Source organism: Microtus pennsylvanicus, chromosome 13 (genome assembly GCF_037038515.1).
Source record: "Microtus pennsylvanicus isolate mMicPen1 chromosome 13, mMicPen1.hap1, whole genome shotgun sequence".
Taxonomy (NCBI): domain Eukaryota; kingdom Metazoa; phylum Chordata; class Mammalia; order Rodentia; family Cricetidae; genus Microtus; species Microtus pennsylvanicus.
Window position 1 is genome coordinate 75,668,663 of NC_134591.1, and position 27,746 is coordinate 75,696,408.

Genomic DNA, 27,746 nt, shown 5'->3' on the forward strand with positions numbered 1-27,746 from the left:
GCAACCGGCAGCTGCGCCCCGCCTCCTCCTCGTGTGCTAGGGAGATGGCGCCGCGACCGCCAAGGTTCTGACAGGACGGTGAGTGGCTCAGAGGCTTGGGACGCCGCGGAGGAATTCGCCGATTGGAGAAATGTGTCACTTCGCCTCCTTGTGGGCCGGCAGCTGGGGGCTGGCCCGTCCTGCGCTCTGCTCTTGAAGGTTCCGGTCGCTCCTCCAGCCTAAGGCACCTCCAGAGGCTGTCATCCCAGCCTCCCTACCGCACGCACGAAAGTATCCCAAGGTTAAAGGAGTCCTGGATCTGAGGCAGTGATCCGGCCTCCGGAGCCGTCTGGGACTCGCATCCCCGTCCAGGCCTGTGACCCACTGACCAGGTGACCCGATTCCCGTCCCTCAGGCCACACAGCATCAAGGTGGTTGGTTGCCAGCCATAGTGTCTGTCTGTATTCTAGCTCTATCCTGTCTTTCTGTCTAGCTCTATCTGTCTGTCATTGTTTTGTTTTTCGAGACTGGGTTTCTCTGTGCAGCCCTGACTGTCCTGGAACTCTCTGTAGACCAGACTGGCCTAGAACTCAGTGCTTGCCTCTCCTTCCTGAGAGCTGGGGTTTAGTGTTTGCGCTCAGCCCACGCCTGGCTGCCAGTTTCTTTTTTTTCTTTTTTGATTTTTCAAGACAGGGTTTCTCTGTGTTGCTTTGGAGCCTGTTGTGGAACAAACCTGTAGACCAGGCTGGCCTTGAACTCACACAGAGATTCGCCTGCCCCTGCCTCCCTGATGCTGGGGTTAAAGGTGTATGCCACCACCACCTTGCTGGCTGCCAGTTTTTTTTTTTTAAACCTGCCTCCCTGACAGGATCTGGAGAGGAGTGGTGAACCACTGGCTTTGTCACCCAGGTGCCCACAGTGTCCTCCAGTGCACGTATGTCCATTGCAACAGTTTTGGGAGTGGTAGGGCTGTGAAGTCAGTGATTAGTAGGTGGCAGAGGGGCATCTTGAGGCCAGTGTGGAGGCCCTGGCCATTAGGACTCAGTGAGTACTGGCTGTGACTACTCTACCGGGCACTGGATCTCTGGTCCTGGTCTCAGGCAAGGGGCCAACAGCAGAGCAGAAGGCTAAACAAACTTGTTAGGCCACAGTCTCAGCCTTGTGGGAGGCCAACTAAAGGGCAGTTGGTGGCTGTTAGTTGAAATATGGCACGAATTAGAAATGCTTAAATCAGGCAGAGGCAGGCGGATCTCTGAGTTCAAGGCCAGCCTGGTCTACAAGAGCTAGTTCCAGGACAGGCTCCAAAGCTGTCCCCCAAAACAAAAACTTAAATCTTGGAGAAGTTTGCTGCGGGAGTCAGCTCCATAGGGTTTGTTTCGGCCTCGAGAATGAGGAGAAAGGTCGTGGCTGACGTGTAAGGTTACCGTCTTCTTCCTCACTCTCCATGAGAACCTGGCGGTTTTAGGTCAGAACAAAGCTGGCCTAAACACACAGGGCATAGCACTGGCACTAAGCCAGGGCAGGGCTTTTAGAACTGGCTCCTTGACAGATGCCTTAAGAGAGGAAGGAAACGTGAAATTTTTTTTCCGATTCTTGAGGCTAAGACCCAAAATGGTACATTGACTTAGAGGTGGAAGTTTCTGGAAAGGAACGAGCCTTACTTGGCTGTTCCTCTGTTGCTGCGGCCCAGGTCTCCACTACCGTGTTTGCCCACTCCTGTGCAGCAGGCGTGTTTGTTTTGTTTCCAGACATCTGTCATTTCCTGACCAGACTGCAGTGTGGCTCCCTGCCCTGTCAGCCAGGCTGTGACTGCCGTGACCAGGACCGCGTACGCGGTGGCACTGTGGTCACGGATTCCTTTGACCTCAGGAACATACGGGGCAGCCTTTGTTCAGAGCTGGACACAAATCCCTAGCCTTAGTGATTTCGGTCAAGTTCTAGCTTTTCGGTCAAGCACAACATTGTTTTGTGGAGTAGCATGAACTCGGGAAATCAGGCTGCCTGGCCATGCTGCTCACAGCCTCCACTGTGTTCCAGGCGGGGCCAGCGGCTGTGATCTGTTCTTTCTCTGGAGGGGGAAACCCAGTGACCCTGAGTGGCTAGTGGCCTAATCTCCACCAACCCCTGCAGTCCCAGACTGCCCACATTCTCCCCTCCCCCCATCCTTCAGCGGCTTCTTTGACTGGCGCCTGAGCCTTCTCTCCGCTCTAGAAACCTTACTCCCGCCCCTTTGCTTGGCCCCAGCTTTAGCTCAGGGCTCTTTGTCGCAGCTCCGCCCACTTGCGCACACCCTCCAGGAAAGGTTCCCTGTTCCTTCCCCACTCACTCGAGTCTAGGCTGACTGAGATGAACCGTCGCAAAGCCAGGGTCCTCCCTGCTGGCCACTGTTACCCATCTCTAGGAATGTGGGCCTCAGAGGCTGGCCGAGTGAGGCTTTCTGTGCCACCCTCTATCAGGTAGCTGTCACCAAGGATTCCTGAGCTGGAGGATCCAAGAGCGGCTCAGTGCCTAGTGGGAGGTCATCACACAGAGAAGCCAGACGACAGCAGGGGGGCAGAGCGCATGGAGCCTCTGGGTAGGAGCCGTGTGAGCTTCGCCCTTGTCGGCTGCCTTCCTGTGTTGAGCAGCTTTCGCCACTGGAGCTGCCTACTCAGGAGTTGGGTGTGCATGGGGTTTGGCGACCAGCCCCCTGATGCCCCCGGCCCCCACCCTGTACAGCAGGAGCCCAGCCATGGTGAACGAGGGCAGCAGCAGTGGCAGCGAGAGCTCCAAGGACAGCTCGAGATGTTCCACGCCCAGCCTGGACCCAGAGCGGCACGAGAGACTCCGCGAGAAGATGAGGCGCAGGATGGACTCCGGTGACAAGTGGTTCTCCCTGGAGTTCTTCCCTCCTCGGACTGCTGAGGGAGCTGTTAACCTCATCTCAAGGTGAGTAGGGAGGGAGGTTAAGTATTGGGGGTCGGTGGAGGGGGGAACATGAGCTGCCCTTTAACCCGGCAGGAAAAGGCACTGGAGAGGGGAGGCAGGAAGAAGCAGAGGCGAGACAGGGAGTTTTAACTTACAACTTCTTGTCTGCAAAAGTCCCTCTGAGGCAGCATTAGATATGTTTGGACACACTCCTGAGCAGGCCAAAAATGTTCATTCCCAGGCCACATTCTTTGGCAGAACGTGGGGCTGGCTCACAAGGAGCTTAGGAAGTCAACAAACAGTAACGCAGGGATTGTGCTGAGCTAGCTGGACACAGGGCGTGTGTTTCCAAATCAGGAAAGGCACGCTTCGTGGTGGCACGCTTTGAATTTCAGTTCCTTTCTTCAAGTCGGAGAGTGCTTTGCTAGGCCCCTGTGCTTTGTCCCCAGCGTCACAAAGAGAAAGGAAAGACAGGCATAGCGGTGCTCAGAGGCAGGAGGATGACTGTGAGTGCAGACCAGCCAGGGTTACATAATGATACCTTGTCTTCACTGGGGGTGGGTAGGGAGGATGTAGCTAAGTTGATGGAATGAGTGTGTAGCTTGCAGGAAACCCTAAGTTTGATCCCTAGCACAACATAAGCAGGGTTTTCTGTGCACCAGCTCTAGCTGTCCTGGAACTCGCTCTGTAAACCAGGCTGGCCTCAAACTCAGAGATCCATCTGCCTCTGCCTCCCGAGTACGGGGATTAAAGGCCACTGCCCGGCTAAGAAGCCTTCTTTTGAATCTAGTTCAGGAACCCAGCCTTGCTCTGCAATACAGGAGAAAGCTGCATCTGCTGATCTCTCTCTCTCTGCCTTTTCTTAAGTGAGGCCCTATGCCTGCCAATGCCCTGCCAGAATCCCAAACTCTCAACTTTCAAGACCCTAGACTCACCCAAAACCAGTGAGTGTGCTCGCACTCTGAGAAGCATAAAGTGCCGTTCACACGTTGTTCTCCGCCACTCACTGAGCTCAGGCTCTTCTCTGAGTGCTGCACAGCCGTCTGACCCAGTACCTTCGCGGACATGGAGAGGGTACTGTTATCTGCCACATCTTCTAAACGAAGTCACTGTGGCTCAGGGCGATTATTAGGTGATGTGCCTGGGAAGTAGACACAGTGCTCTGAGAACAGCTTGCGGTCTGTGCTGCTCCAGCTCTTCCCCCACAACCCCCCACCCCAGGGAGGGTGAGTGAGCCTGCTGTTCCCCCAGGAACTCAAACTTAAGAAAGAAATCCCCTACAGGTTTGACCGGATGGCAGCAGGGGGCCCCCTCTTCCTAGATGTTACCTGGCACCCCGCTGGAGACCCTGGCTCGGACAAAGAGACCTCCTCCATGATGATCGCCAGCACAGCAGTCAATTACTGTGGCTTGGAGACCATCCTGCACGTGACCTGCTGCCAGCAGCGCCAGGAGGAGATCACGGGCCATCTGCAGCGAGCCAAGGAGCTCGGCCTGAAGAACATAATGGCACTGAGGGGAGGTGTGGCGCCAGCACCCCTCCTTTCTGGGTTCTTCCTTTCCTGAAGGCTTCTCCTGTCCCCAGAAAAGTTCTTATTTCCCCTGGGAAAAGTGTACACTGTAAACACATTCGGGGTCCGCTGCTGCAGGAGGATCAGTGAGCATTGTGGGTAATGAGTCCACCATGGGCTTTCACCTCTTGACCTGAATCTAGTTCAGTCAGGATGTGGCTGGTGCCTGATAACCCTCTGCACCCACTACACAGTGCCATCAGACTCTGCCCTGTCTGGTCTGGCCATAGCGTGCTGTGCTGGCATTTCCCAGGAGCACCTGGGTGCATCCTGTCTTCAGGCCGCTCAGCAGTGGGAAGTGGGAGCCTGATGGATGGGAGGGGTCTGTGGCCTCTCCTCACCACAAGACTCCATGAGTAGAAAACCCACCAGAATCCAGGAGCTCTGAGAGAGCAGAGGGATGGGAGAAGGGACCTGAGCACAGCTGGCATCAGGGCCAGGCCAGAGCCCCTGACACTCCAGGCTCAGTGGAGAGCCACACCTCCCCTGATCCCATCACCCACAGGGCCACCTGCAGAGTCAGCCTTAGTGGACAATTGACCACCACCCTCCACCTCCTGCTTGCCAGGTGTCAGGCTAGACTTGCACAATAGAGAGTCTCTGTTTTTGAGGAACCCACAGCCAAGTGTAGGGGTAGGTGAAGGGAACCAGAAGACTCTGGAGGTCAGGGGACACCCAGTGACCGTGACCTCCAGCAACCCTACAGACCCCGTAGGTGACCACTGGGAAGCAGAGGAAGGCGGCTTCAACTGCGCCACAGACCTGGTGAAGCACATCCGGAGCGAGTTTGGCGACTACTTTGACATCTGCGTGGCAGGTGAGTGGGGACAGAGGTGGGACAGGATAAGCGGAAAGCCAGCCAGAATTCCGTTCAGGACATGGGGATCGGGTAGATGCAGATGGGGGAGCACAGAGGAGAACCGAATGGTACTGTTCTTGTGTGCATCCTGACACTTCCCCTCCTACCCCTCCTCTGCCTTTCATGCCCCACCTTCTCACTGGTAGAGTGTGTGTGTGTGTGTGTGTGTGTGTGTGTGTGTGTGTGTGTGTGTGTGTGTACACTCCGGGGCTAGGGGATTCAGTAGGCCCTGAAAGGAGTCAGGAAGTGAGGCCCTTCTTCATTCCCTCTGTACCAGGGTCCAGGGGCTGACTTTTCACTGTGCATCTGCTGTGGGAGCCGCCCTCATGGACACACTGCCCTATGTATGAGTCCTGCTTCCGTGTGTACAATGTCATGGACACACTGCCCTATGTATGAGTCCTGCTTCCGTGTGTACAATGTCAGCTCCAGACGCCCCCAGCCCTGACTGTTCTCAGTGTTAGCTCTGTGTTCATAGGAAGTGAGGCTCACACTGGCTCAGTTCTGATCCTTCACTAAGGGATGGGGAAGTGGGTAGAGGAGGAGGACAGGACAGGAGTTCAAGGCCAGCCTGAACTTGTCTTAGAAACCCAGAGCTGGAGCTGTAGTCTGGTGGAGAGCTTGCCTTGTGTGTGTAAGTTTCCTGGTTCTCTTCCAGCAACAAGAAAATAAGCCGATGAGTGCTTACATTGTAGAGTAATATACCAAGCAGTAAAATTTATTTTATTTACTCTGTGTGTGTGAGTATACACACTAGGAAGGAAAGAGGCCAGCTCTCAGAAGTCAGTTCTCTTGCCATCGTGTCTGTTCTGGGATTTAAACTCAAGTGGTCAGACTTGACAGCAAGACTTTCACCGACTGAGCCATCTCATGGGCCCTTAATATAATTTAAAAATAAGGTTTGCAGCTTCAAGAAAATTGTCCTGCATGACTTGGGGCTCTCTCCACCCCCCTGCAACAGTGTCTGATTGTGCTCCTCTCAGCAGGCTACATAGCTGGCTAAGACTGGGAAACACTGCTCAAGAATTCGGGGGAGCAGGCACTGCCAGCTGTTCTGATTGCCACTGTCCCTACTGGCCTGGATGCAGCTACCTGGGGGCTGCGTAGACGTGCACTAGCTGTGGGTGTGAGGTGGTGGGGAGCTATCACGTGGTCCTGTGCTTTGCCTGTTTTAGAGTGGTGGAACTGGTGGGTGAAGAGGGAGCAGACTTGGAGCTAAAGTTCAGGAGCTGATGCTTGCTGCTCCAGTAGAGAACCAGAGTTCTGTCCCAGCGCCCATACCCTGGGATTCACAGACACCCATTAACTCCAGCTCCAGGGGATCTGGTGCCCTGCCCTGGTCTCCACTGGCACCTACACACATGGCACACTTACACACAAAACTAAAAGTAAACAAACAAAACACTTTAAAACTACCAAGCTGGTCATGGAAGGAAAAGAACATAGCAAAGTGAGCAAAGCCCCAAGTCATGCGGGACAATTTTCTTGAAGTATGGATTTCCCCGGCAGTGCTCAGACTGCTCAGCTGTGTGGTTCGGGGGTTTCCCACTGGAGAGAGAGCTTGTTCAAAGCTGAAGTTCTGCTGCCTGATCTCCTGGGTTTTCTGTCTTGAAACAATAGTTTTTGTATCTGTCCTTGGTGGCTGGTTTCCTAAGAACCAAATGTCCTTATCACAGTAAAGCAGCTTGGCTTCCGGACAGCTCCAGTTCAGGCTAGCTCTCTACGTAGCTCTGCTCCTGGTGGAGCTCAGGCAGAGGGGGCTCTCAGTCTCTGAGGTTGCCTCCATGCTGCGCCTTCCTGCCTTTCTGTCTGTGCAAGGCTGCTAGTGAGTTTGGTCATTGAAAGGAGGGATCATAGAGTTCACAAAGCCACCAGTGGGCTTAGAGAACCTCTGTGCAATTTGGGAACCCCATTTTCTGCATGCTCAGCTCATGGTCATCCCATTGTCCTATCCCCCACACCCCGGTGTAATCAGACTGTAGGAGAAAAAAATATTTTGCCTCTTTATTTTGTGAGTGTTTATATGTCTATGCAAACATACACAGGCATGTAACATGACATACACAAAGGACAACTCTTGGGTCCTTTTTGTCTTTTCTTTTTTATTTATAACTATTTATTTCTTTGTTTATTGATTTTTGTTTTTTCCAAGACAGGATTTCTTTCTTTTTTTTGTTTTTTGTTTTTTTTTTTTTTTTTCGAAACAGGGTTTCTCTGTGGCTTTGGAGCCTGTCCTGGAACTAGCTCTGTAGACCAGGCTGGTCTCGAACTCACAGAGATCCGCCTGCCTCTGCCTCCCAAGTGCTGGGATTAAAGGAGTGCACCACCATCCCCCGGCTCAGGATTTCTTTCTTTTTTTCTTTTTTCTTTTGTTTTGATTTTTTGAGACAGAGTTTCTCTATGTAACCTTGGCTGTCCTGGAACTCATTCCATAGACCAACCTAGTCTCAAACTCACAGAGATACATCCTCCTGAGTGCTGGGACCAAAGGTGTACACCACTACCGCCCGGCTAAAGGACAACTCTTAGGAACTTGTTCTCTCCTACATTGTGAGATCTGGGGATTGAACTCAGGTCATCAAGCTTGCTTGAAAGTGCCTCTACTCACTGAGCAATCTTGCCAGCCCTACAGGAAGTTTTTTGTGGGATTGAAACTGATGTGTATTCTGCCTTCAGAAGAGGATGGCAAGCAGGGCATGCAACCAAGTGAATTCTTCCTGTGATCTTTGGACACTGGAAAGTAGTTATTATAGTCTGTCCTTTGTTTTTTAAGTATATTTGTTTAATATGGTGTTTAATGTTATGTGTACGTGCACCATGTGTGCACAGTGTCCATAGAGGTCACAGTGTCAAGAGGTCAAAAAGCCATGATAGAGGTGTGGGGGAAAAACCCAGGTCCTCTTCAAAAGCAGTAAGCACTCTTAACTGCTGTGCCATCTCTCTAGTCCCTCTGTCCATTTCTTGAAGCAAAATGTCACTTTCTTAAATTCTTATTTATATAATGTGAGTTTTGAAATTATTTTATATGTATGTTTGCCCTTCCTGCATGTATGTCTGTGCACTGTGCGCATGCCTGGTGCCTACAGAGGCCAGAAAAGGGTCCTCTGAAAGGGCAGCCAGTGCTTCTAACTTAACTACAGGACCATCTCACCAGCTCCCACAATAGAATTCTTAGCCTTTCGATATCCCGACTCAGAGGGATTTTAGTGCCATGTATACTTTTTTAATTTTTGATTTTGAGACAGGGCTTCTCTGTAGCTTTGGAGTCTGTCCTGGAACTCACTTTGTAGACCAGGCTGGCCTCGAACTCACAGAGATCCGCCTGCCTCTGCCTCCCAAGTGCTGGGATTAAAGGTGTGCCATTGCCTAACTTCATACTTTTTTTTTAATTAAAAAAAATGTTAGGACTGGGTGCAGAGGCAGACAGTCTCTTTGAATTCAGGATCAGCTTGATCTGCAGAGTTCCAAGCCAGTTAAAGCTACATAGCTACATAGAGAGACCCTGTCTCAAAGAAACAAACCCCCCTTCACCCCCATCTCTGTTACTCAGAGGAACTAGAGATGAAGCTCAGTAGTTGAATGCTGTCTAACATGCATAAGATGTTGGGTTCAATACCCAAGCCAAAACAAAATAAAACATGAACCAACGCCTTCTGTCCAAAGCTCCAGTGAGTTAAAAATCTGGCTCCCTAGAAACAGTCCAGTTAGTGTTACTATTGAATGTGGCATTCGGTCTGTGGCTACAAAGTGCAGGCCTAATTTGCCTGAGTGAGGCAGGAGAGTGTCGCATTTGGAACAGTCCGCCCCTCTCCTGGAGGCTCATCTACAGGCTCTGAGGCACAGCCGTGGCTTGGGCAACCACAATTCAGCTGTCCACGCTGCTACTGGGGGGCATGCATGCAAAGCCCGGGCTGAGGACTGTGCCAGGCCCCAGACACTCTGGTGTCTTCACTCCTCGAGCAGGTAGGCTGAGGTCAGTCTCCTCTCTACTGGTAGGTTACCCCAAAGGCCACCCCGAGGCCAAGAGCTTTGAGGATGACCTGAAGCACTTGAAGGAGAAAGTGTCTGCAGGTGCTGACTTCATCATCACCCAGCTCTTCTTTGAGGCCGACACCTTCTTGAGTTTTGTGAAGGCCTGCACAGAAATAGGCATCTCCTGCCCCATCCTGCCCGGGATCTTCCCTATACAGGTGAGAGGCCAGGAGGGCCTGGTTCCCCCACTCCAGGGCACTGTCCTGGCCGGGGCTCAGGGCTCCGGGTCAAGTGAAGTCCTTCCTCAGTCGCGCTCGATGCCCACCAGGTGTTGTCCACATGCTGCATTTGGTCACGTCAGTTGTCACCCCTAAGACACAATGGCGTGTATAAAGGGCTTATGCTTTGGCCTGCTGACAGATGTCCTTGAAAGTAATTATAACTCTCATCAGAAATTTTGGTTAAGCTGGCCCGGATGGTATACACTTGTAATCCCAGCATTCTGGAGATGGGATCTGTAATTTAAACCTTATAGTTTGGCAGGTGACTGGTCAGTGAGCTTTGGGAATAGCTGAATTAGGTGACCACTGTTGGGCCCAGGGGCTGGCTGATGGCAAGAATGCTGCAGGCAGCTCCCAGAGTCTACAAAGGAGGGAGAAAGCAGGGCAGGCCAAGCATCGCTCCGGATTACCACCTGGCTTCCCCAGGTCTCTGCGTGAAACTAATTCGCCAGAGACTAGAAAGGGAATAAGCTGGAAGACAGGCTAGAGATGGCCCCACACCTCTTGTGTCTCGGACAGGGCTACACCTCCCTTCGGCAGCTTGTAAAACTGTCCAAGCTGGAGGTACCACAGAAGATCAAGGATGTAATTGAGCCAATCAAAGATAACGATGCTGCCATCCGCAACTATGGCATTGAGCTGGCTGTGAACTTGTGCCGGGAGCTGCTGGACAGTGGCTTGGTGCCGGGCCTCCATTTCTATACTCTCAATCGTGAGGTGGCTACCACGGAGGTGCTAAAGCAACTGGGCATGTGGACTGAGGATCCCAGGTGAGAAGTGGAATCTGGAGGAATATTCCAGGGGAGGCAGAGCAGCAATGGTACAAAGTAACCCTACAGTGGCAAGGAGGTGCGTAAGTGCTACAGCTAGCGGGTCACTGGGTTCCACCCCCCACCTCAGAGGGCTTCCACGTGTAGTGGAGGCTCAGAGTGAGGCTGAGTGACCAGGCTTGGTGACTTCTTCTAGCTCACTCCACTTAATCTCAGGGCTTTTACCCCTTCCTTCTCTCCAGACGTCCCCTGCCCTGGGCTGTCAGTGCAAATCCCAAGCGGCGGGAGGAATATGTTCGCCCCATCTTCTGGGCCTCCAGACCAAAAAGCTATATCTACCGTACACAGGACTGGGACGAGTTTCCTAATGGCCGCTGGTGAGGGCAACAGCCACTCCTTGCTAAAAACCGCTGGTGCCTGGAGGGTGTTAGGGGTGGGGCTCACAGGAGAGCGCCCTGACCTCAACACTCTTGCCAGGGGTAATTCCTCCTCGCCAGCCTTTGGGGAGCTGAAGGACTACTACCTCTTCTACCTGAAGAGCAAGTCCCCCAGGGAGGAGCTGCTGAAGATGTGGGGTGAGGAGCTCACCAGCGAGAAAAGCGTTTTCGAAGTCTTTGAACATTACCTCTCAGGAGAGCCAAACCAACATGGCTATATAGTAAGTGGGGTGGGACGGGGTAACCGGGGTCCCCACCCCAATCTTGTCAGCTTTGGGCTGTTTCCTCGCCTATGGGTGTGCACCTCAGCGGAGGGAAGGGGTAAGAAGTCCCACGGAGGAGCCCATGGAGGCGAGACAGACTGGGTCTCCACCGTGACTGTGCAGGGGCGAGAAAACCCAGACCCACGGGTGCCCTAGCTCAGCTTACCTTGCCCTGCAGGTAACCTGCCTGCCCTGGAACGATGACCCCCTGGCAGCGGAAACCAGTCTGATGAAGGAGGAGCTGCTACGGGTCAACAGGCTGGGCATCCTCACCATCAACTCTCAGCCCAACATTAATGGGAAGCCGTCCTCGGACCCTGTTGTGGGCTGGGGCCCCAGTGGGGGCTATGTCTTCCAGAAGGTATGCTACTCGTCCTGACCAGTGCTAGGGTGCCCCAGAAACTGCAATAGAGCCCTGGCCTTTCCCTCCTGGGCCCTGCAACAAGTAGCAGATCACCTGGGTTTACCAGTTCTCTGTGTAAAATGGAGGAGGGGGCATTTTATGTTTTGGGGACAAAATATAATAAAGCATATGAAGTGTTCTCCCTGGAGGAAGAACAAGGAAACAGCTCTCAGAGCTCTGGCTGCTAACAAGATCAACACTTTAATCCCAGGCCTGCCAGGGCTAAGTGACACTCCGCAGCATGGCCTGAGCCTTGGACTCAGAAGACCTGGGTTTAGATGCCAGCTCTGCTGTCTCCCTTGATGCAGCCCCAAACCTGGCTTCCTCCTCTGGGCAAAAGTACCCACCTTACAGTATTCTGAACATTCTAGAAAATGAAGGGAAAGAGGCATCTGCAGACAGAAGTGCCTTGCCCAGCCCTTTGGTGGCATTGTCACCCAATAGATGGGGAGGCTAGCCTGTGCCAGCCTCCTCCCTGAGCCCAAGCTTGTCAGAGTGGCTCTCTTCAGCTCCTCACACCATTATCCAACGGCTGGTATCTTGGGACCACTCCAGACAGAGAAGCCTCTTTCCTTATGCACTCACCCAGACTCCACAGTTCATCCTGGTCCACAGTGACACCTCTAATCCCAGAGCCTCAGTGACCTACACTCGTATGAATGGGGTCCTACACTTGGAGGAGGATAGCATCTGGCTGATGCAGTAGGCAGAGCTAGTCAGATGCAGAGGTCGCCTGGAGCAGGGTGAGGAAAGAAGGAAGAGAACGTGATGGGTGTCGTCTCCCTCAGGCCTACTTAGAGTTCTTCACCTCCCCTGAGACCGTGGAGGCCCTTCTGCAGGTGCTGAAGAAGTACGAGCTCCGGGTCAACTACCACATCGTGGATGTGCAGGTAAGCCAGCGCCCAGCTTAGATGGCGGCAGGGCTTGAGAAGACCCATGTTTAGCCTGACAGTCCCCAGATGCTCAGGCCAGGCTTACTGTACAAGGGGACCAGATGGAGGCAGGCCTCCTGAAAGAGCTCCCAGGCTGGGAGGTAGATGAATATATGCAATAACAAGTCCATGTAGGCAGGAAAGGCAGGTTCAACATGGGATGCTACAGGATCCTGAGGAGGGTTGTCACACCTGAGAGTTCCAGGGTTTCTAGAAGGGATCCTGTGTGAACTGAGTCTGTGTGCACATACACTCACCTGGGGGCCAAAGGAAGATGTCCCATGTCCTCCTCTATCACTGTCTGCTTTAATCCCTTTAAATAGCATCTCTCACTGAAGCTGGAGCTGTGTTGACAGCATGGGCCTCTGCAATCCTCTCTACCCCATGCAGGCACACACACAGCCGTGCCCGGCTGCTCACATGATACCGGGGCTAAGCTTGTGCAACAAGTGCTCTTCCTCATTGACCCACGTCCCCAGACCCTTGCCTGAATCTTTTTAAGGACAAAGAATAAACAAAGGGCAAAGGGCATGCTGGGGAAAGGGCAGAAGGCAAGGCTCTGGCTGCACTGCCTTGGAGAAAGTGCAAGTAGGACATGGCAGTGTTGCACCAGGACCAGGAGCTCTGATGTCCTGCCTGAGGCCTGGAGACTACCCAAAAACAAGGGAGCCTTTTCCCCACTGGCAGAGTGCCTTGCCTCTGTTTCTTTTTACAAAGATCACAGCAGGAAACTATGAGGGTGGCAAGGACCAGGGAACATTGTCAGAGGCCCTTGTGGCCCAGGAAGAAAGCAGGACTGCTGTTGTAGGCCTGGGTGAAAAGCAGCAGCAAAGCCAGCTGTGGCAGAACACGTCTGTAACCCCAGCATCTGGGAAGCTAATCACTGGAGGATCTTGAGTTCAAGGCCAGCCTGGATTATAAGCACAGGAGGGGATCAGGGAAAGGAGAGTAGCCCAGGATGCCTCTAAGTCTCTGGTTTAAGTAGAGGGCAGACCAGGAGGGCAGTACAGGCTGGGTGAGGTCGCCAGCAGTGGGCTGCAGTCGCCCTGCCTCTGTTCCCAGGGGAAGAACATCACTAATGCCCCTGAGCTGCAGCCCAATGCCGTTACGTGGGGCATCTTCCCTGGTCGAGAGATCATCCAGCCTACTGTGGTGGATCCCATTAGCTTCATGTTCTGGAAGGTGAGTGGATGGGAGGGTGTGTGCCCTGGCTACCTTGAGAGCCCTGGGCAGACAGTAGTCCGAAACACGCACCCTAGGACCTATAAACTTGGCCTGGGAGGCCGCAAGTTAGCACTTATTTCTGGGCCAGCTGGAGCGGTACTGCCTTGCTCTTCCCTGGGTGGCCCTCAGGGGGACAGCGGGAGCCAGGACCTGGGTGTGGTAGCCCTGTTGACCCTGCACACATGTGTCTGTGTCCTCATGTAGGATGAGGCCTTTGCCCTGTGGATTGAGCAGTGGGGCAAACTGTATGAGGAGGAGTCCCCGTCCCGCATGATCATCCAGTACATCCATGACAATTATTTCCTGGTCAACCTGGTGGACAACGAGTTCCTGCTGGACAACTGCCTGTGGCAGGTGGTGGAAGACACATTTGAGCTGCTCAACAGCCATGCCACAGAGAGAGATGCACAGGCGCCATAAGCCTCCTGGAGCCCCCTCATCTTTCCACACGTGACAGCAACAGCTAGACTGGCCGGAAGCAGCCAGGCTCTGACTGGATCTGAAATGCCCCATTTAGGAGGCTCGTGCTCTCTGCTCAAGCCCATGAGATGAGATGCGATTCATTGAGCAAGGCCCAGCTATGTTCCTTCTGAGTGGGCATTCCGGCCAGCTGCCATCTTCTCTGTTCGGCCTAGCCTAGAAGCTGTCCCTGGCCCTCCTCTCCAGTCAGCCCTTAGGCCTTGCTGCCTGGGATAATGACTGGCAGGTACAAATGGCTGCCCCTGAGGCCTGGCTCCCGGCCTGCTGGTCCTGTTTGAGTCAGGGATGGGGAGGAAGCTGTCCATAGAGCAACTTAGATAGAGCAGGGGATTCCCTCTCCCTTTGTCCCCTAGACCCAGATGACAACAGTGGAGAGCAGCCTGGAGGAAGGGATGTTCTTTTATTGTGCCCCCAGAGCTCTGGGAGCTGAGCCTCCAGCTGTGGGCCTGGCCCAGTTCTGTTTGTTTCTCGGGTGGCGTAGCTCACAGCACAGCTGCTGCTGGGCCCTGCTCTGCTCCACACCTGCTATGTCTGGTTCTTCTCGTGGGCTCTTGGCTACCAGGCGCCGGTACCACTTTCCAAAGGCCTGGGAGCAGGGAGGGACAAGAAAGGACATGTGTCTCGGCTCCCTCCAGGGCCTGACTGGGCCTGTCAGACTGACATCTGAGCCATGTTCTTTGTATCTCAACCAGAGGCTTTTTCCTCTGCCCTCACAGCCAGGTATCTCAGCCCAAACATACAGGCTCTGGATAGACTGCACTTGTGGCCTGGGAAGCTGTGCCCAGTGACCTGCAAATGACCCAGGCCTGCATGGGTAGCCAGTGCCACCAACAGCCTGGTCTCAGGTTGAGTGACTGACACTGGGCTGGGCTTACGGCCACCAGTCAAGGGCTCTGATAACCATTGTGCTTTGTAACCATTGATCAGCTTACTGAATGAGGAAACTCGGGGTGCTGAGCAGGGGCAACCCCTTCCCTCTCCCTGGCTCAGCCCAAAGGTGACACTGTTTGGAAGACTGGCTAGGCGAGGTGAGGTTGAGTCACCTGGGAAAGGACCCAGCTCTCTTCCTGCTGGAGTAACCGCTGAGCCACCTGCAGCTGAAGGACCCTTTTCCGCCATGTCCTCCAGGCCTGGTCCAGGTGCCACTGTCTGAGCTACAGAGAGAGTTGACAGAAAAGACTCTTTGCCGTCCTGGCAGCCGTAGCCCTTGTACTTCTGCTGCCCCAGGGAGAAAGGGAAGCGTCAAAGGGGCCGTCCTCTGACAGTGTTAGCAGACAAGGACTCCTGACTTTAGTCCAAGACCACAGCGAGATACAGGTTTGTCTAGAGTTGGCCAAGGGATGAGATGGATGAGAGAAGCTGCTCCCAGGGCCTCTGCAGGATGGAGAGGAACTAAGCCCACCTACCAGGGTCCGAGACAGCTGCTCCGCCCAGTAAACATCTACCCAGAGCTGCCATGCCCTTGCCAGGCACCTGGCCCGCTGCGAAGCCTGGATCCACCGACACTGTCGGTGCCTGTTCCTGCAGGCCAAGGACAACACAACCTCTACAAGGTGAAAGCAAGTCCCGGGGGTCATCCTGCTGGGGTCACCCAGTTCCACCCCTCCTCCATGATGTCACATGCACAGTTGCTCCTGCCCTAGCCACCTTTGAGGAGCCTCGCCTTGGCCCTGGAGGGCCCTGGTCTCAGAGCTGCAGCGTTTGCCTAGTCCTGTAGGGGGCTGTGCCCATGCAGGCAGTGGCAGCCAGAACTGGAAGGCTAGGCAGAGAGGCCGCTCTGTGTCACCTGGAGAGGAGAATTGCATCGAGAGGCTAAGCCTTGGTTTGGGGGAGCAGTGGCCACCCTCAGGTACCCAGGTTGGAGGATGGCCCAAGGAACTAAGGGGGTAGAAGAGAATCACCCAACAGCTGTGAACCGGGGAGGGCTGAGACCCCGGGACTCAGCGTCTTACTTTGAGCACAGGATGTGGTCTTCTGTGTGCCTCTACCAGGCTGCCATGCCAGGCTGGGCAGCACGCTCGGTCTAACAGGTGTCCAGCGGCTGTGGGTCTGAGGAACAGTGGGGGAGCAAGGATCAGATGCCTTGAGCCTGCTGGTCAGGAGGGATTCCTGCCTGACCCCTGCCAGAAGAGACTCCCATTTGCGTGTAGAGCAGGGTGTCTCACCTGTGACCCACCAGAGGAGGCAAGCTGCTAGTACTTAGATGGCACTGCCACCTCTGGCCAGTCTCCCATCTGCTGAAGACATCTAAGCCGAGGCTGGTCCAGTAGTAGCTGCAGCTGTCCTGTGGTAGAGCTCAGGCCACCCCTGAGAGCTAAGTTATGCTTCTGACTTAGGATACAGCTGAAGCCTGGCCTCTGAGATATGGCCTGCCACCGCAGGATGGCACACCACCTGCACACTGTGCCAGATAAGGGCGACCTGGCCATGGTGGGGGGACGACAATAAAGAGCAAGACCTTGGCTGCCATTCTCAGTGTCTGCTTTGTTTCTAGATGCCCCAGTGTGGGAGAGGACAGTGTAAGGGAGAATGAAGGTTTGGTTTGGTTTAGTTTTTTGAGAGAAGGTTTCTCTGTGGGACTGTCCTGAAACTCTGTAGACCTGGCTGGCCTCAAACTCATAGCTATCCCCCTTCCCTCTGCCTCCTGAGTGCTGGTATTAAAGTCATGCACCACCACCACCCAGCAAGAAGAAAAAAAAAGTATGTATAATTTTAAAGGGTGGCAGTGTCCCCCGGAAATTCCAACTCAAGAGGCTGAGTTGAAGCAGCCCGGACTATACAAGCTGGGTCTACAAAGCCCTGTAACATCTAGAAGGAAAGAAGCGTGAGACCCCGTGATCTGCTGTTGCCTTAGGCCCATACCTGGGAGTTCTGAAACCCCGCATCACTATTGCAATTCTGTTTAGGAGGCAAAAGTCACTTTAGTGATTTCCTTAGACTCTCTAAAGTCAATTCCCTTCTTTCTAACAATCTGAAGCAGGACTCTTGGTGATGCCAAGTTGTCATTAGGAACACTGGCCTGTCAGGATGGTGGGCTGGATCTCTCAGCTACATCTCCAGTCTACTGGGCAATGCTGTTGCTTGCCCCTGGCACTTGTGATGCCCTCTTCACTCCTGCTAGTCCACAGCCTCTCATTATCGCGTCAGAGCTAAGGACTAAAACAAACAAAACCCTACTTTCTCCTGTATTTTCTGTAATGGATATATGGGTACATTTCATTTCTTCCAATAAAGTCAGATTGCCACTCTCTTCATATATCCATCTTTTTAAAGACGTGTGTGTGTGTGTGTGTGAATGTGCCAGTGCAAACCAGAGCAGGGACTGAGTCATCAGATGCCCTGCTGGAGTGGAGCTTCACAGGGTTGTAAGATCCTGATGTGGGTGCTGGGAACTGAACTCAGGTCCTCTGGAGGAGCAGCTAGTGCTCTCTACCATGGAACCATCTCTCCAGCTGTAACTGCATTTAAGGCCTGGTGATGTATGTGCTGAGTGTGGGAGGGGGCAGCAGTGCCTCGGTGCACATGATGGAGGCCAGAAGACAACTCATGGAGTTATTATCTCCTTCCACCTTAACATCAGGTCTGAGGGTCAAATCAAGTCACTGGACTGGCATGGCAAGCACCTTTACCTGCCTAGCCACCCCGCTGACCCACAAACACCATTTTGTTTGGTTTTTCATTTGTCTTTTTGAGATACAGAGTTTTATTCTGCATTCCTGGCTGGCTTCCAACTCAGAGATCTGTCTGCCTCTGCTGTCCTGATGCTGGGATTGAGGTCATATACCACTATGCCCAGCCACAAACACTTAAAAAAAAAAACCAACAGTGAATATTTCCTTAATAGACAAAGACCTCTTGTAACCAGATTTGCACAGGGCAGTCACTAGGAGGTTTCCTGATGGGCCCTGCCTCCACCCTGTTGTCAGCCACTCAGAGCTGGGTCAGTGGTGTCTGTAAGTCTGTTTGTCCCTGGAATCACAATCCCATCATGAGCAGAAGCCAGCTGATTTTAAGACTGGAGAAGTGACTCCCCACACAGTGCACACACACCTGGGCCCACCTCACCTGTATCAAAAAGTTTGGGGTGTCCATCAGTTGCAGGAGATGCCCTCTGCTGAATTTCATGCCCTGTGTCTGGCTCTGTCTCCAGTGAGTTGATCGCCACTGAACCCAGTATGTCCTAAGAAGACACAGAAGCCTCTGCCAGCAGTGGGTGACATCAGTGTGCTGGGCGTGACCCCAGACTGCTAGCTGCATCCAGATCTCTAGGACCCTGGAGAAGAAGGAGGTGCCCATTAGAGCCAGAGTTCTAGGGCTCTGCAAAAGGCAAATGCCCAGGTCTGGGTACCTCTATTCTGGATAATCCATGAAATACGCATGTACGGTATTAGAAGTAGGTAGACTTGGCCGGGCGGTGGTGGCGCACGCCTTTAATCCCAGCACTCGGGAGGCAGAGGCAGGCGGATCTCTGTGAGTTCGAGACCAGACTGGTCTACAAGAGCTAGTTCCAGGACAGGCTCCAAAGCCACAGAGAAACCCTGTCTCGAAAAAACAAAACAAAACAAAAAAAGAAGTAGGTAGACTGTCACACATCAGGGGCAAGCATCTTGTTTAAAGGACAGGAGGACAGTCCTAACTGACACCTTATAAAGCATCTTGTTTAAAGGACAGGGAGGACAGTCCTAACTGACACCTTATATTCTGCTCCCCTCCCCTGCAGTGCATTGCCCATTTTCTGTCTTGAGCACATGGACACACTTGGCAGGGCTGCAAGGCAAGGTGGTTAATGTCAGAAGCTTTTCCAAGGATGGGCCATACTAGAAAGTGACACAATTGGGACCCATGCCAAAGATCAAGATGCCTCTGCCCTCCTGCCACCCAGACACTCAGCAAGCACCACTCAGCCACCCACTATGCTCCACCCTTACCAAAAAAAACCTGACCTGGAAGCAACAGTGTGAGGCTGCCCTAGGGCCTTGGGCACTAACCTGGTTGTCAGTTGCTGTGCAGCCTGAGCTTGGTGGATGTGGCCTAGGTAGGACTTGTGTACCCACAGGACCCAGCACAGGGCCACCTGGACTGCGGTCAGGACTTGAACTCTCCTTCCTCCCTGTTGTGGGACCTCACAGCACTGCCCCAGGGTGACTCTCCACACCACAAAAGGCTGCTGGGCCTGGGCCCTCCTCAGCTCTCTGTCAGTTCCACGCTGCTGAGAAAAGCTTCTCCAGCCTAGGACAGAGGCCTGGGTCACGCACCAATCCTGTGCCAGGGGCCCCGCTCTGCAGGCCTCCTGTGAGCTAGCAAGTGTGGCCCCCAGGCCTCTTCTCAGGTCGTCCTGGAAGGCTTGTCCTTGATGTTGGCCCTGGGATGCTTCTACATCCTTCATGCGTTCACACCAGGCCTGGAAATAGCTGCAAGGGGGCAGGAGCGGGGCACAGGTCAGCTCTCGTTTGTGTGTTGTGTTTATTCAAAGCGACAGCTGCAGACCTGCCTGTTATCTCAGCGCTGAAGCAGGGGGATCTCTGGGGCTAGCCTGGGCTAGCTTGGGCTGGAAAAACCAAGGGCTGGGGATCTAACTCAATTGACCAACAAATTGTCTCAGTGGGTGAGGGCATTTGCTGCCGACCCTGACAACCTGAGTTAAATCCCCTGGAATCACATACATGATGGAGAAAATCGGACGTCCACACAAGAGCTGTGGCACATGCACAACCAATTAACTAGTTCATTAATTAAAACAAAACTGTACTTAGGGGCTGCGAGTGTGACTCTGAGCGTGGCTCAGGGGCGGGCTGGATGGAGCCTTAGCCCAGCATGCCAAGACCTTGGATTCTATGCCCAGAACTGAAGTTAATTGGTTACATAAAATGTTCAAGTGTTGGGGCTATTTGTTGCTCAGCAAGGGGTGGGGGCCTCCTGGAGATGTGACTTAACTTGGCTGGGGTCAAACTCAATACAAAGAGAAAGGTCCTCCTTTATGCTGAGCCAGAATCCTGGGAAGCCAGCCATCCCCTTTCCTTTCCCAGACAGGCTCCTCTCCCAGGCTGCTTGCAGCAAGCCCGTTCCTTCCACCTAACTAGCATCATGGCCCTGAGAGCACCAGGACTCTGTCTTCCTGATCTCAGAGCGCAACTCCTGGAGGCCAGGCAAAGCAAAGGTGACAGAGACGAAGAGGGGGTGCTGTTCTGGCCTGGAGTTTGCCATGAACTACTCATGGGATCCCAGTCACCCCTGTAGCAGGTACAGTACTATCCCTGTTTTACAGATAGCGGAACAGACTCTCAGAGTGCTTAGGTGACTTAAGATCTACACAGCACAGCAACCACATGGGTGGCTCACAACTATCTGTAATGGGGTCTGGCGCCCTCTTCTGGCCTGCAGGCATACACGCAGGCAGAACACTGTATACATAATAAACAAACAAACAAATCTTTATAGGGACTGGAGAGATGGCTCAGTGGTTAAGAGCACTGACTGCTCTTCCAGAGGACCTGAGTTCAATTCCCAACAACCACATGGTGGCTCACAACCATCTGTAATGAGGTCTGGTACCCAGGCCCCTGGGATCTGAGATGGCTCTGGAATTCGGAGTGTCACTAAGGGACACTGGCCTTTTCCTCTTCCAGGATAGCCCCACCCATTCCTTGGCTCACTCTGCCAGGGCCACTGGCACCAGCCCCTGACCCTGATCCTGGACTCTTCTGCACTTGCCCATCACAGGCTTGAGGTTCTGAGCCCAGTGAGCAGCTAGCTCTCTCCCGGGCCCTTGATCTGCGGTCCAGGGGCTCCAGCTGAGGATACTGGGATACTGGGAAGGAAGGGGAGTGTTCACATTGAGCACAGCTGTTGGGCTAGCCTCACCCTCTTCCCACCTCCATCCACCCCTCAGCATCAGGTATATCCCGGGCGGTCCTTTTCCAAGCTCTAATCAAAGAGAGGATGGGTTGCTGGGGATTAGAGGGGTCTGGGGCCCTTCCAAAGGACATGATGACAGGTGCCAGGGCTAGAAAAGGATCCTCAACCTCCAGTGCCAAGTCCAGGGCTCAGCCATTGGAGTCATTTTACAGATAGGGAAGCAGAGACACAGAGAAGTAACTTGCCCCAAATCACACAGCCAGAGGCACAAAGCAAGTGTTAGGACATAGGCAGGCCCTTCTCGAGCCCTGCCCTGTGAGAGCATCTGGAGAGAACTATAAGACAGTGTCTCGTTCCAGCTCCCGCTCTCACAGCGGGACAGGGCAGAAGGACAGAAGGACGGGAAAAGTGAAATGGCCCTGATTCTGGGGACCATGCTGACTGAGATGCGGGCAGGGACCCCTCCTGAGATGCAGACTACACAGGCTGCTGCTGGGAAGGCCAAGGCGGGATGGGGGGTAGTGAGTGGGGGGGGGGGAATCAGTCAGTCAGGAAGCAATGACATCACTGCACAGTGGCCAACAGGGCTCTCCCTTCCAGGGGAGGGGTTCCTACCGCCTCTGGAGGGTACGCCTGTACCACCTCACTGCTCCCTGAGTCTGCTGGACCCTCACCTGCCAGGGAAGAGGACACAGTCCCTCTTCTGTCACCCGGCTGCCCACAGGACACCGACCAGGAAGCCTCCAGGAGGGTGGGTGGGGGCCCTGGAAAGCTGGGAATAAGGGGTGAGTCCTGGGTCCCCCCATCTCCACCCCACTCCAACCCCTCACCTTCTCCAGTGACCCTCCTGATGTTCTGCAGCTGGGCCAGGCCTCCCCTCCCAGGCTGTTGTCCCATGGCTCCAGTGCTAACATGGTCTCCAGGCTGCTTGAGGGAGGGTCCGGACCCCAGACCCTCAAGCGCCACTGCCTCAGGAGGTACTGCAGAACCCGCTTCTGCGTGCCCTGCAAAAAGGAGCTAAGGGAGAGGGGCAGGTGAGTCTCCGGGACTCTCAGCACCCACGACTGGGACAGGGTTGCTGTGAGAGGGCCCAGTGGGAAGGCCTTGGCCAGTTGAAACTGGTGGATCACTCAGAGCTTCAAGAGATGATGTCATAGCTCAGCGGTGGAGCCCTTACTCAGTATGGATGAACCTGGGGATCTGATGCCCGGCCCCATCAACACAAACAAGCACTCTAGTGACGACCCAGCCCACTGCCCTCTAGTGGGGATCTCAGTTCAAAAGAAAACAAAAACCACAAACACTTTTTCCCCTAAAAACAAAGCAAAGCAAAGCGAAACAAAACAAAAAAGAAATAAACACAAGCTAGGCATGGTTGTTCACCATTGTAACCCCACCACTCAGGAAGCTGAGGCAGGAGGATTGTCAAGAGTTTGTAGTCATCCTGAAATATGTGCCACCATGCTTGCTAGAACGGAATTCCCTTCTTTCTTTCCTTCCTTCCTTCCTTCCTTCCTTCCTTCCTTCCTCCCTCCCTCCCTTCCCTCCCTCTCTCCTTCCTTCCTTCCTCCCTCCCTCCCTCCCTCCCTCCTTCCCTCTCTTCCCTCCTTTCTTCCATTTGTTTTGTTTCTTGAGACAAGGTTTCTCTTTGTAGCCCTGATCGCCATAGAACTCACTCTGTAGACCAGGCTGGCCTCAAACTCACAGAGATCCACCTGCCTCTGCCTCCTGAGCGCTGGCATTAAAAGAGTGCACCACCACCGCCCTGCTAAAATGGAATTCTTAGCTCTGTAAAGGCTGGCTTATTCTCCCTAACAGTTTAGCCTAGAAGCTGGCCCCTGATGACCCCAGCCTCCCTTTCCCACAGCCACCAGTCAGCCTGAGCTCAGAACCCTGGTGCTGCCTATCCTTGTAAAGGCTGCTGGGAGAAAGTGGCCCCAACAGCTTTCGGCTTGGCCACTGTCTCAGTGCCCCACAGCCACCTCCCAGGGCCCGATACCTGCTGGGGGGCACAATGCATCATATCAAGCCTCCTGCCAAGGCCACGGGAAGGCTGGGATGTTGACCAGGACCTAAAGGACACTGGTCATGAATCCACACTGCACCGGGGCTGACCCTGTATCATCAGCTCTGGTCACCTACACGGCTTGCTGGTGCTGGTAGAGTCGCGTCCTCCAGAGCAGCAGGACCCGGTGCAGGGCCAACATTTGGCAGGCTTCCCATAGGGAGCACCGACCTGGCTCCATGGGTAGCTGCTGGGCCTGGACCACTGTCTCCAGGCAATGGGTGGTGGCAGTTCCTAGGACTAAGATGCTGAGGGTCTTATTCCCTGGGAAGAAGGCAGGAAGTGGTTAAATTGCTATTCACAAACATGTAGCTGCAGCCTCAGGCCTCCTGGGCTTTCCCACCATAGACACTGCTTTCCCGTGTCCTCTACAGGTTCCCCACAAGGCTGCATCAAGTCCCCATCTTCCCCAGCTTGGGAAGGGACTATATGCCCCCCTCCAGCAGATCAGGGCCTTCCTGGAACAGAGGGCTACATACTTTCAAGGTAGAATGTGGGACAACTCAACACTAAGCCAGAATATCCCCTGCCCAGAACAGCTTACAAGGGGACAGGGATGCAGCACAGAAAAGGCCTGCTCCCTCTGAGAACCCTTCCCAGACCTCTAGTACGGGCAAGCCCCACCAGACCCCCAGATCCCCCAAGGCCTAGCTCGGTCCTCTCCCTTATTATAATATTTACGTGTTTCACTGGCCTCCAGAGCTTAACCAATTGGAGCTCTGATGGAGGGAAGGGCCCCCCTCCCCCTGTATTTGCCATGGCTCACCTGCCTTCTGCTGGTAGAAGGCCAACTGAGCCACCTTTGCCACATCTGAGGCCTGGAGCTGCCTCATCTTCATCCACTGTCCCAGGCATATCCTCAGGAGCCTCACTCTTTGGCGGGCCAGGTGTCTCCTGTACTGGGCCGCTCTTTGAGCGAGCCGTTGCCAGGCCCTAAAGCACCTAGAGAGGGAAGGGAAACTACCCTTGGTGACACCTGCAGTCACCTGCCTCCTGCCACACACACACTTCTGTGGGCCCGGACTTCATCTTTCCGAGTCTCTGTTTCTCATCTTTGAAACAGAAGGCTGTGAGGAACTGAGTGTGGTATCTGCTCAGGCTACAAATGTCATCCCCGAGGGCCTGGAAACCCCAGCATCCCCCCGCCCGGCCTCCCATGGCCACCCTTGTCTCACTCATTCTGTTGGTTCCGACTCAGTGACCATAGTGGTGTTTCTCTCATCTAGAGAGTCCAATCAGCTTAAGTACTTGCTCAGCCTCCTAAGGCATCCCCTTTGCTCCTAGAATAAAATCTCAATTCCTCCCCCATGATCCCCAAGCTAGGTGGGACCTGACCCCAAACACCTTTTCCACCAATCTCAAAACACCACAGAGGCCCCTTAGCAGCTCATGATTGCTGGCTTTGGGGTTTGTTTGTTTGTTTTGTGGGCAGGGGCAGGGCGGGGGCAGGGAAGCAAGCCACCAGCTGCCTAGGCCACATTGCCCAGTCTTGGTGCCCAAGCTCACCTGCATTTACAGGCAAGGTCCATGGTTGCTTTTCTTCCCAAGGAAGGGCTTCCCTTAGAAGCAAGGAATGGTGATGCAGCCTGGCTGTGGGGTTGCTCCTGTTTCTGCTGCAAAGTGACATGGCTCCCCTGGGTCAAAAGACAAGGGGCACCTGCCGGTTTAGGCCTGCACTGAGGCTCCTGTCAGCTGCCCAAGCACTGGCCCTATCCTAATGCTACCCTATTTCCTCAGAAATGATAGACTGTCTCCATATCCAAGGAGGAAGAACACCCACACAGCCTCCCCGGCCAAGTTAGCAAATCACTAATAAAAAACTGCCCACAGGGAACTGGAGAGGTCACTCATGAGCTGAAACCTGGGCCCGCAGACGCTCTCTCTCAGAGGGTGTAGCCTCCCTCTCAGGCACACCAGAGCCATGGCATTGTCCCCCAAGCTCCAAGCTAGAGAACACTGACCTCTTGGAAGCTCCAGGCCTGCAGGGCTTCTGCATGCTGTCCCCATGCTGCCTCCAGCCGGGCCTCGCGGAGCCTTAGGACACAGCGCAGTAGTCTGAGGCTCTTTTGAATCAGCCGCCTGTGGTTCTGAGTTACTACGGCCTCAGCTCTTGCCTGGTGCCTCTGGGACAAGCACCTCCAGGCTCTGAAGCTTCTGGACAGCAGTTTCCGGCTGGGGACAGAGGCAAGACTGATGAGGGGCAGACACAACTTTCAGCTCCCTGGGACTCCATTCATGTGGTTTTTGCAGTAATGAAGGTGACAGCCATCCACAGCAGAAGTCCCAGCTGCAGACCTAAAGAACTCTCTTTACTGATGCCTGGACTTAAAATCGCCCCCTTCCCATTGCCCCTGAAGCAACAGGCTCCCCGAGAGAGGACAACTGCCCCACTACACTGATGTCTACAATTCCCAGCCATCCAAACCCAGGGGCATAGGGCTTGTCTTTGGGCCCTGGAGGTCCCTGGTTTCTTATGTATGAAGACAGCTCTGTCCCCTTGAAATCCTGCCGAGCTTCCGCCATTAGATGCCTAGCTCCATAAAGTCCTGATAGCACAGGCAGATGGGTCAGGAACTGTCCCTGGAGTGGCCCCTGATACCCCCACTCCCACACAACAGGGCCTCACCAAGCTGCCTGGGGATCTGAGGTCCTGACACTTTGAGCCTTGTTCTGCAGAAACAAAAGCCGTGACAGTTCTCAGGCTAGAAGGTAGGAGTGACAACTCTAGCCAAGGTTCCCTGCTCCCTCTCCCCTCTCCCTGCATCTGGGGGCCCCTACCTGCCGAGTTCTCTGAGCTGGGGTTGTGTTTGACGGGCAGGAGGCCATCCTCTCCCCATCCCTGCCTGTTTTTTCCTGTGGGACCTTCTCTCTTCCTCCCTGCCCAGGCAGGACACTGAAGAAGGTCGGAGATTCGAGTCTGGCCTCCCTGCTCCCTGCCTCTCCTGTGACATTGAAGTGCCCTCTGTTCCTCTTGTTGTATGGAAGGCCTGGGGAGCCCTTCTCTCTTGCCCCAAGGGGCCGGGTAGAAAGAATCTCCTGGTTTGAGTTGGAGAAATCTCCGGGCAGTGTTCCCAGAGTGGCCTCATGTAACAGGGGATTGAACACAGGGGACTCTGAGAGTCTAGCTTGGACCTCAAGAGTCTCTAGGAGACTGGGCCAATGCTGGGCAGGGGTTGACTGGCTACCACCAGTGTGGGGCCCCCTCTGTGTAGGAGCTGGGTACTCCTGGGATGTTGGGCTCCCTGAACGGGTTGTCTCAGGCTCTAGGTGTGGGATGGAGTCCAGCAGCCAGTGGTCAGCACTGCATGTGGAACAGGAATGGGCCCAAGACTGGCAGTGGACAGATACAGACAGATCCTCCAAGGTAAGGGGCTCCCCCATGAGCCTGGGTACCCTGCTCCCTGAACCACACCAGAGCCTGGGGCCGGGCCGTGTGCACTTGTCAAGAGGTGCCAAGCCCCCAGAGAGTCTCATGTCCAAGCAGAGGGTGTCTGTGACCTGGAGTGTCTGCCTCTGGCAGGAGGATGGGCCTGTTGGTGGCAGGCAGCTGTTGCGCAAATGAGGACTAGGGATTCCTCTGTAGCACAGGTTACTCTGCTGTGCAAAGGGCTCTCGGGGCCTCCCCGGGGACCTCCCTGCTGGAAGCTGTAGGTTACTCTGTTGCCAAAGACCTGTGTCACCTAGTTGGTCGATTGTGTCCTTCAGGGCAGGGGCCAGGTGGGGGCGGGGGCTGGCCAGATTACTTTGAACTTGGTAGGGTTTCTGGCATAACACTGAGCCTTGGGGGCGTGTGGCAGCCTGGCATACAGGCATCCTCCGGCTTCCTCTATTCCCCAGGCTGATGTCCATGTTCCTCCAGGGTCTCTTCAGCTCTATAAGGAAGAAAGACAGCCACACCCTAGGACCAGGTGATGGCTTCTGGTAAGACAAATGGGTATCCAAGCCTCAGAGCCGGTGAGTGGCAGGGCTCCTGGTGGGAGGGAGTCAGGACTTCAACTCCACAGCCTTGAGGGAGCCAATGTGCAGGCCAGGCCTTGGGCCTCAAAGCCAGGTGGTGATATGGTTTGTCATGAGACCATCTACAGAGAGCATGGAAGAGGAGGGGACAGAGGAGAGCTGTCTGATATGGGGGCAACCAACTGAGAAGAAGGGGGAAAGGAGGGAAAGAAAAAGGTGAAGGGTGACCAGCTTACAATTTACCCAGTGGTCACCCAGAACTAGCAGCACCCCCTTGGATGTCCTTCAGTGACCCCAGTTGATCCACGCATAAAAATCAGAATCTGGCCAGGTGGTAGTGGTGCACACCTTTAATCCCAGCACTCGGGAGGCAGGGGCAGGTGGGTCTCTGTGAGTTCAAGGCCAGCCTGGTCTACAGAGTAAGTTCCAAGGCTACACAGAGAAACCCTGTCTTTTTTTTTTAAGATTTATTTATTATGCATATAACATTCTGCCTCCATGTATGTCCACAAGCCAGACGGGGGCGCCAGATCTCATTACAGATGGTTGTGAGCCACCATGTAGTTGGGAATTGAACTCAGGACCTCTGGAAGAGCAGCCAGTGCTCTTAACCACTGAGCCATCTCTCCAGCCTGAAACCCTGCCTTGAAAAACATAAAAGAGAGGGGAAATCAGAATCTGAATTTGTTTTGGGGATGTTTGTACCCTTGACTGGACCAGCTATGTGGCCTTCCTATAGCCTGAAATCCCTCACTCCCAGGATCTCACTCTCTAGTAACTCTGGCTCAGGG

General features: G+C 54.0%; 2 protein-coding genes across 9 annotated transcripts; one reads left to right on the forward strand and one right to left on the reverse strand.

Moving 5' to 3' along the window:
- Positions 1–13: 13 nt before the first annotated feature.
- Positions 14–17,334, forward strand: Mthfr (methylenetetrahydrofolate reductase). Of its 8 annotated transcripts, none has more exons than XM_075945675.1 (12): positions 14–371; positions 2,701–2,907; positions 4,170–4,408; positions 5,164–5,274; positions 9,313–9,506; positions 10,089–10,339; positions 10,582–10,716; positions 10,817–10,997; positions 11,218–11,400; positions 12,231–12,332; positions 13,437–13,556; positions 13,803–17,334. In XM_075945675.1, the coding sequence occupies exons 2-12, from the start codon at positions 2,711–2,713 to the stop codon at positions 14,016–14,018; spliced, it is 1,929 nt and encodes a 642-aa protein (XP_075801790.1). In that variant the 5' UTR covers positions 14–371; positions 2,701–2,710; the 3' UTR covers positions 14,019–17,334. The 8 variants fall into 8 exon arrangements, with proteins under 8 accessions (XP_075801790.1, XP_075801793.1, XP_075801791.1 ...); XM_075945678.1 differs by having other exon boundaries at positions 16–78; XM_075945676.1 differs by having other exon boundaries at positions 165–371; positions 2,698–2,907.
- On the reverse strand, positions 14,479–26,847 carry C13H1orf167 (chromosome 13 C1orf167 homolog). The gene is given in 15 exon segments (XM_075944636.1): positions 14,479–14,664; positions 15,134–15,136; positions 15,138–15,296; positions 15,477–15,599; positions 18,144–18,351; positions 19,334–19,489; positions 20,732–20,886; positions 21,549–21,647; positions 21,764–21,950; positions 23,076–23,262; positions 23,765–23,940; positions 24,505–24,632; positions 24,960–25,170; positions 25,625–25,668; positions 25,777–26,847. Coding segments are annotated over 15 exon segments (3,093 nt in total).
- Between the last annotated feature and the right edge of the window lie 899 nt (positions 26,848–27,746).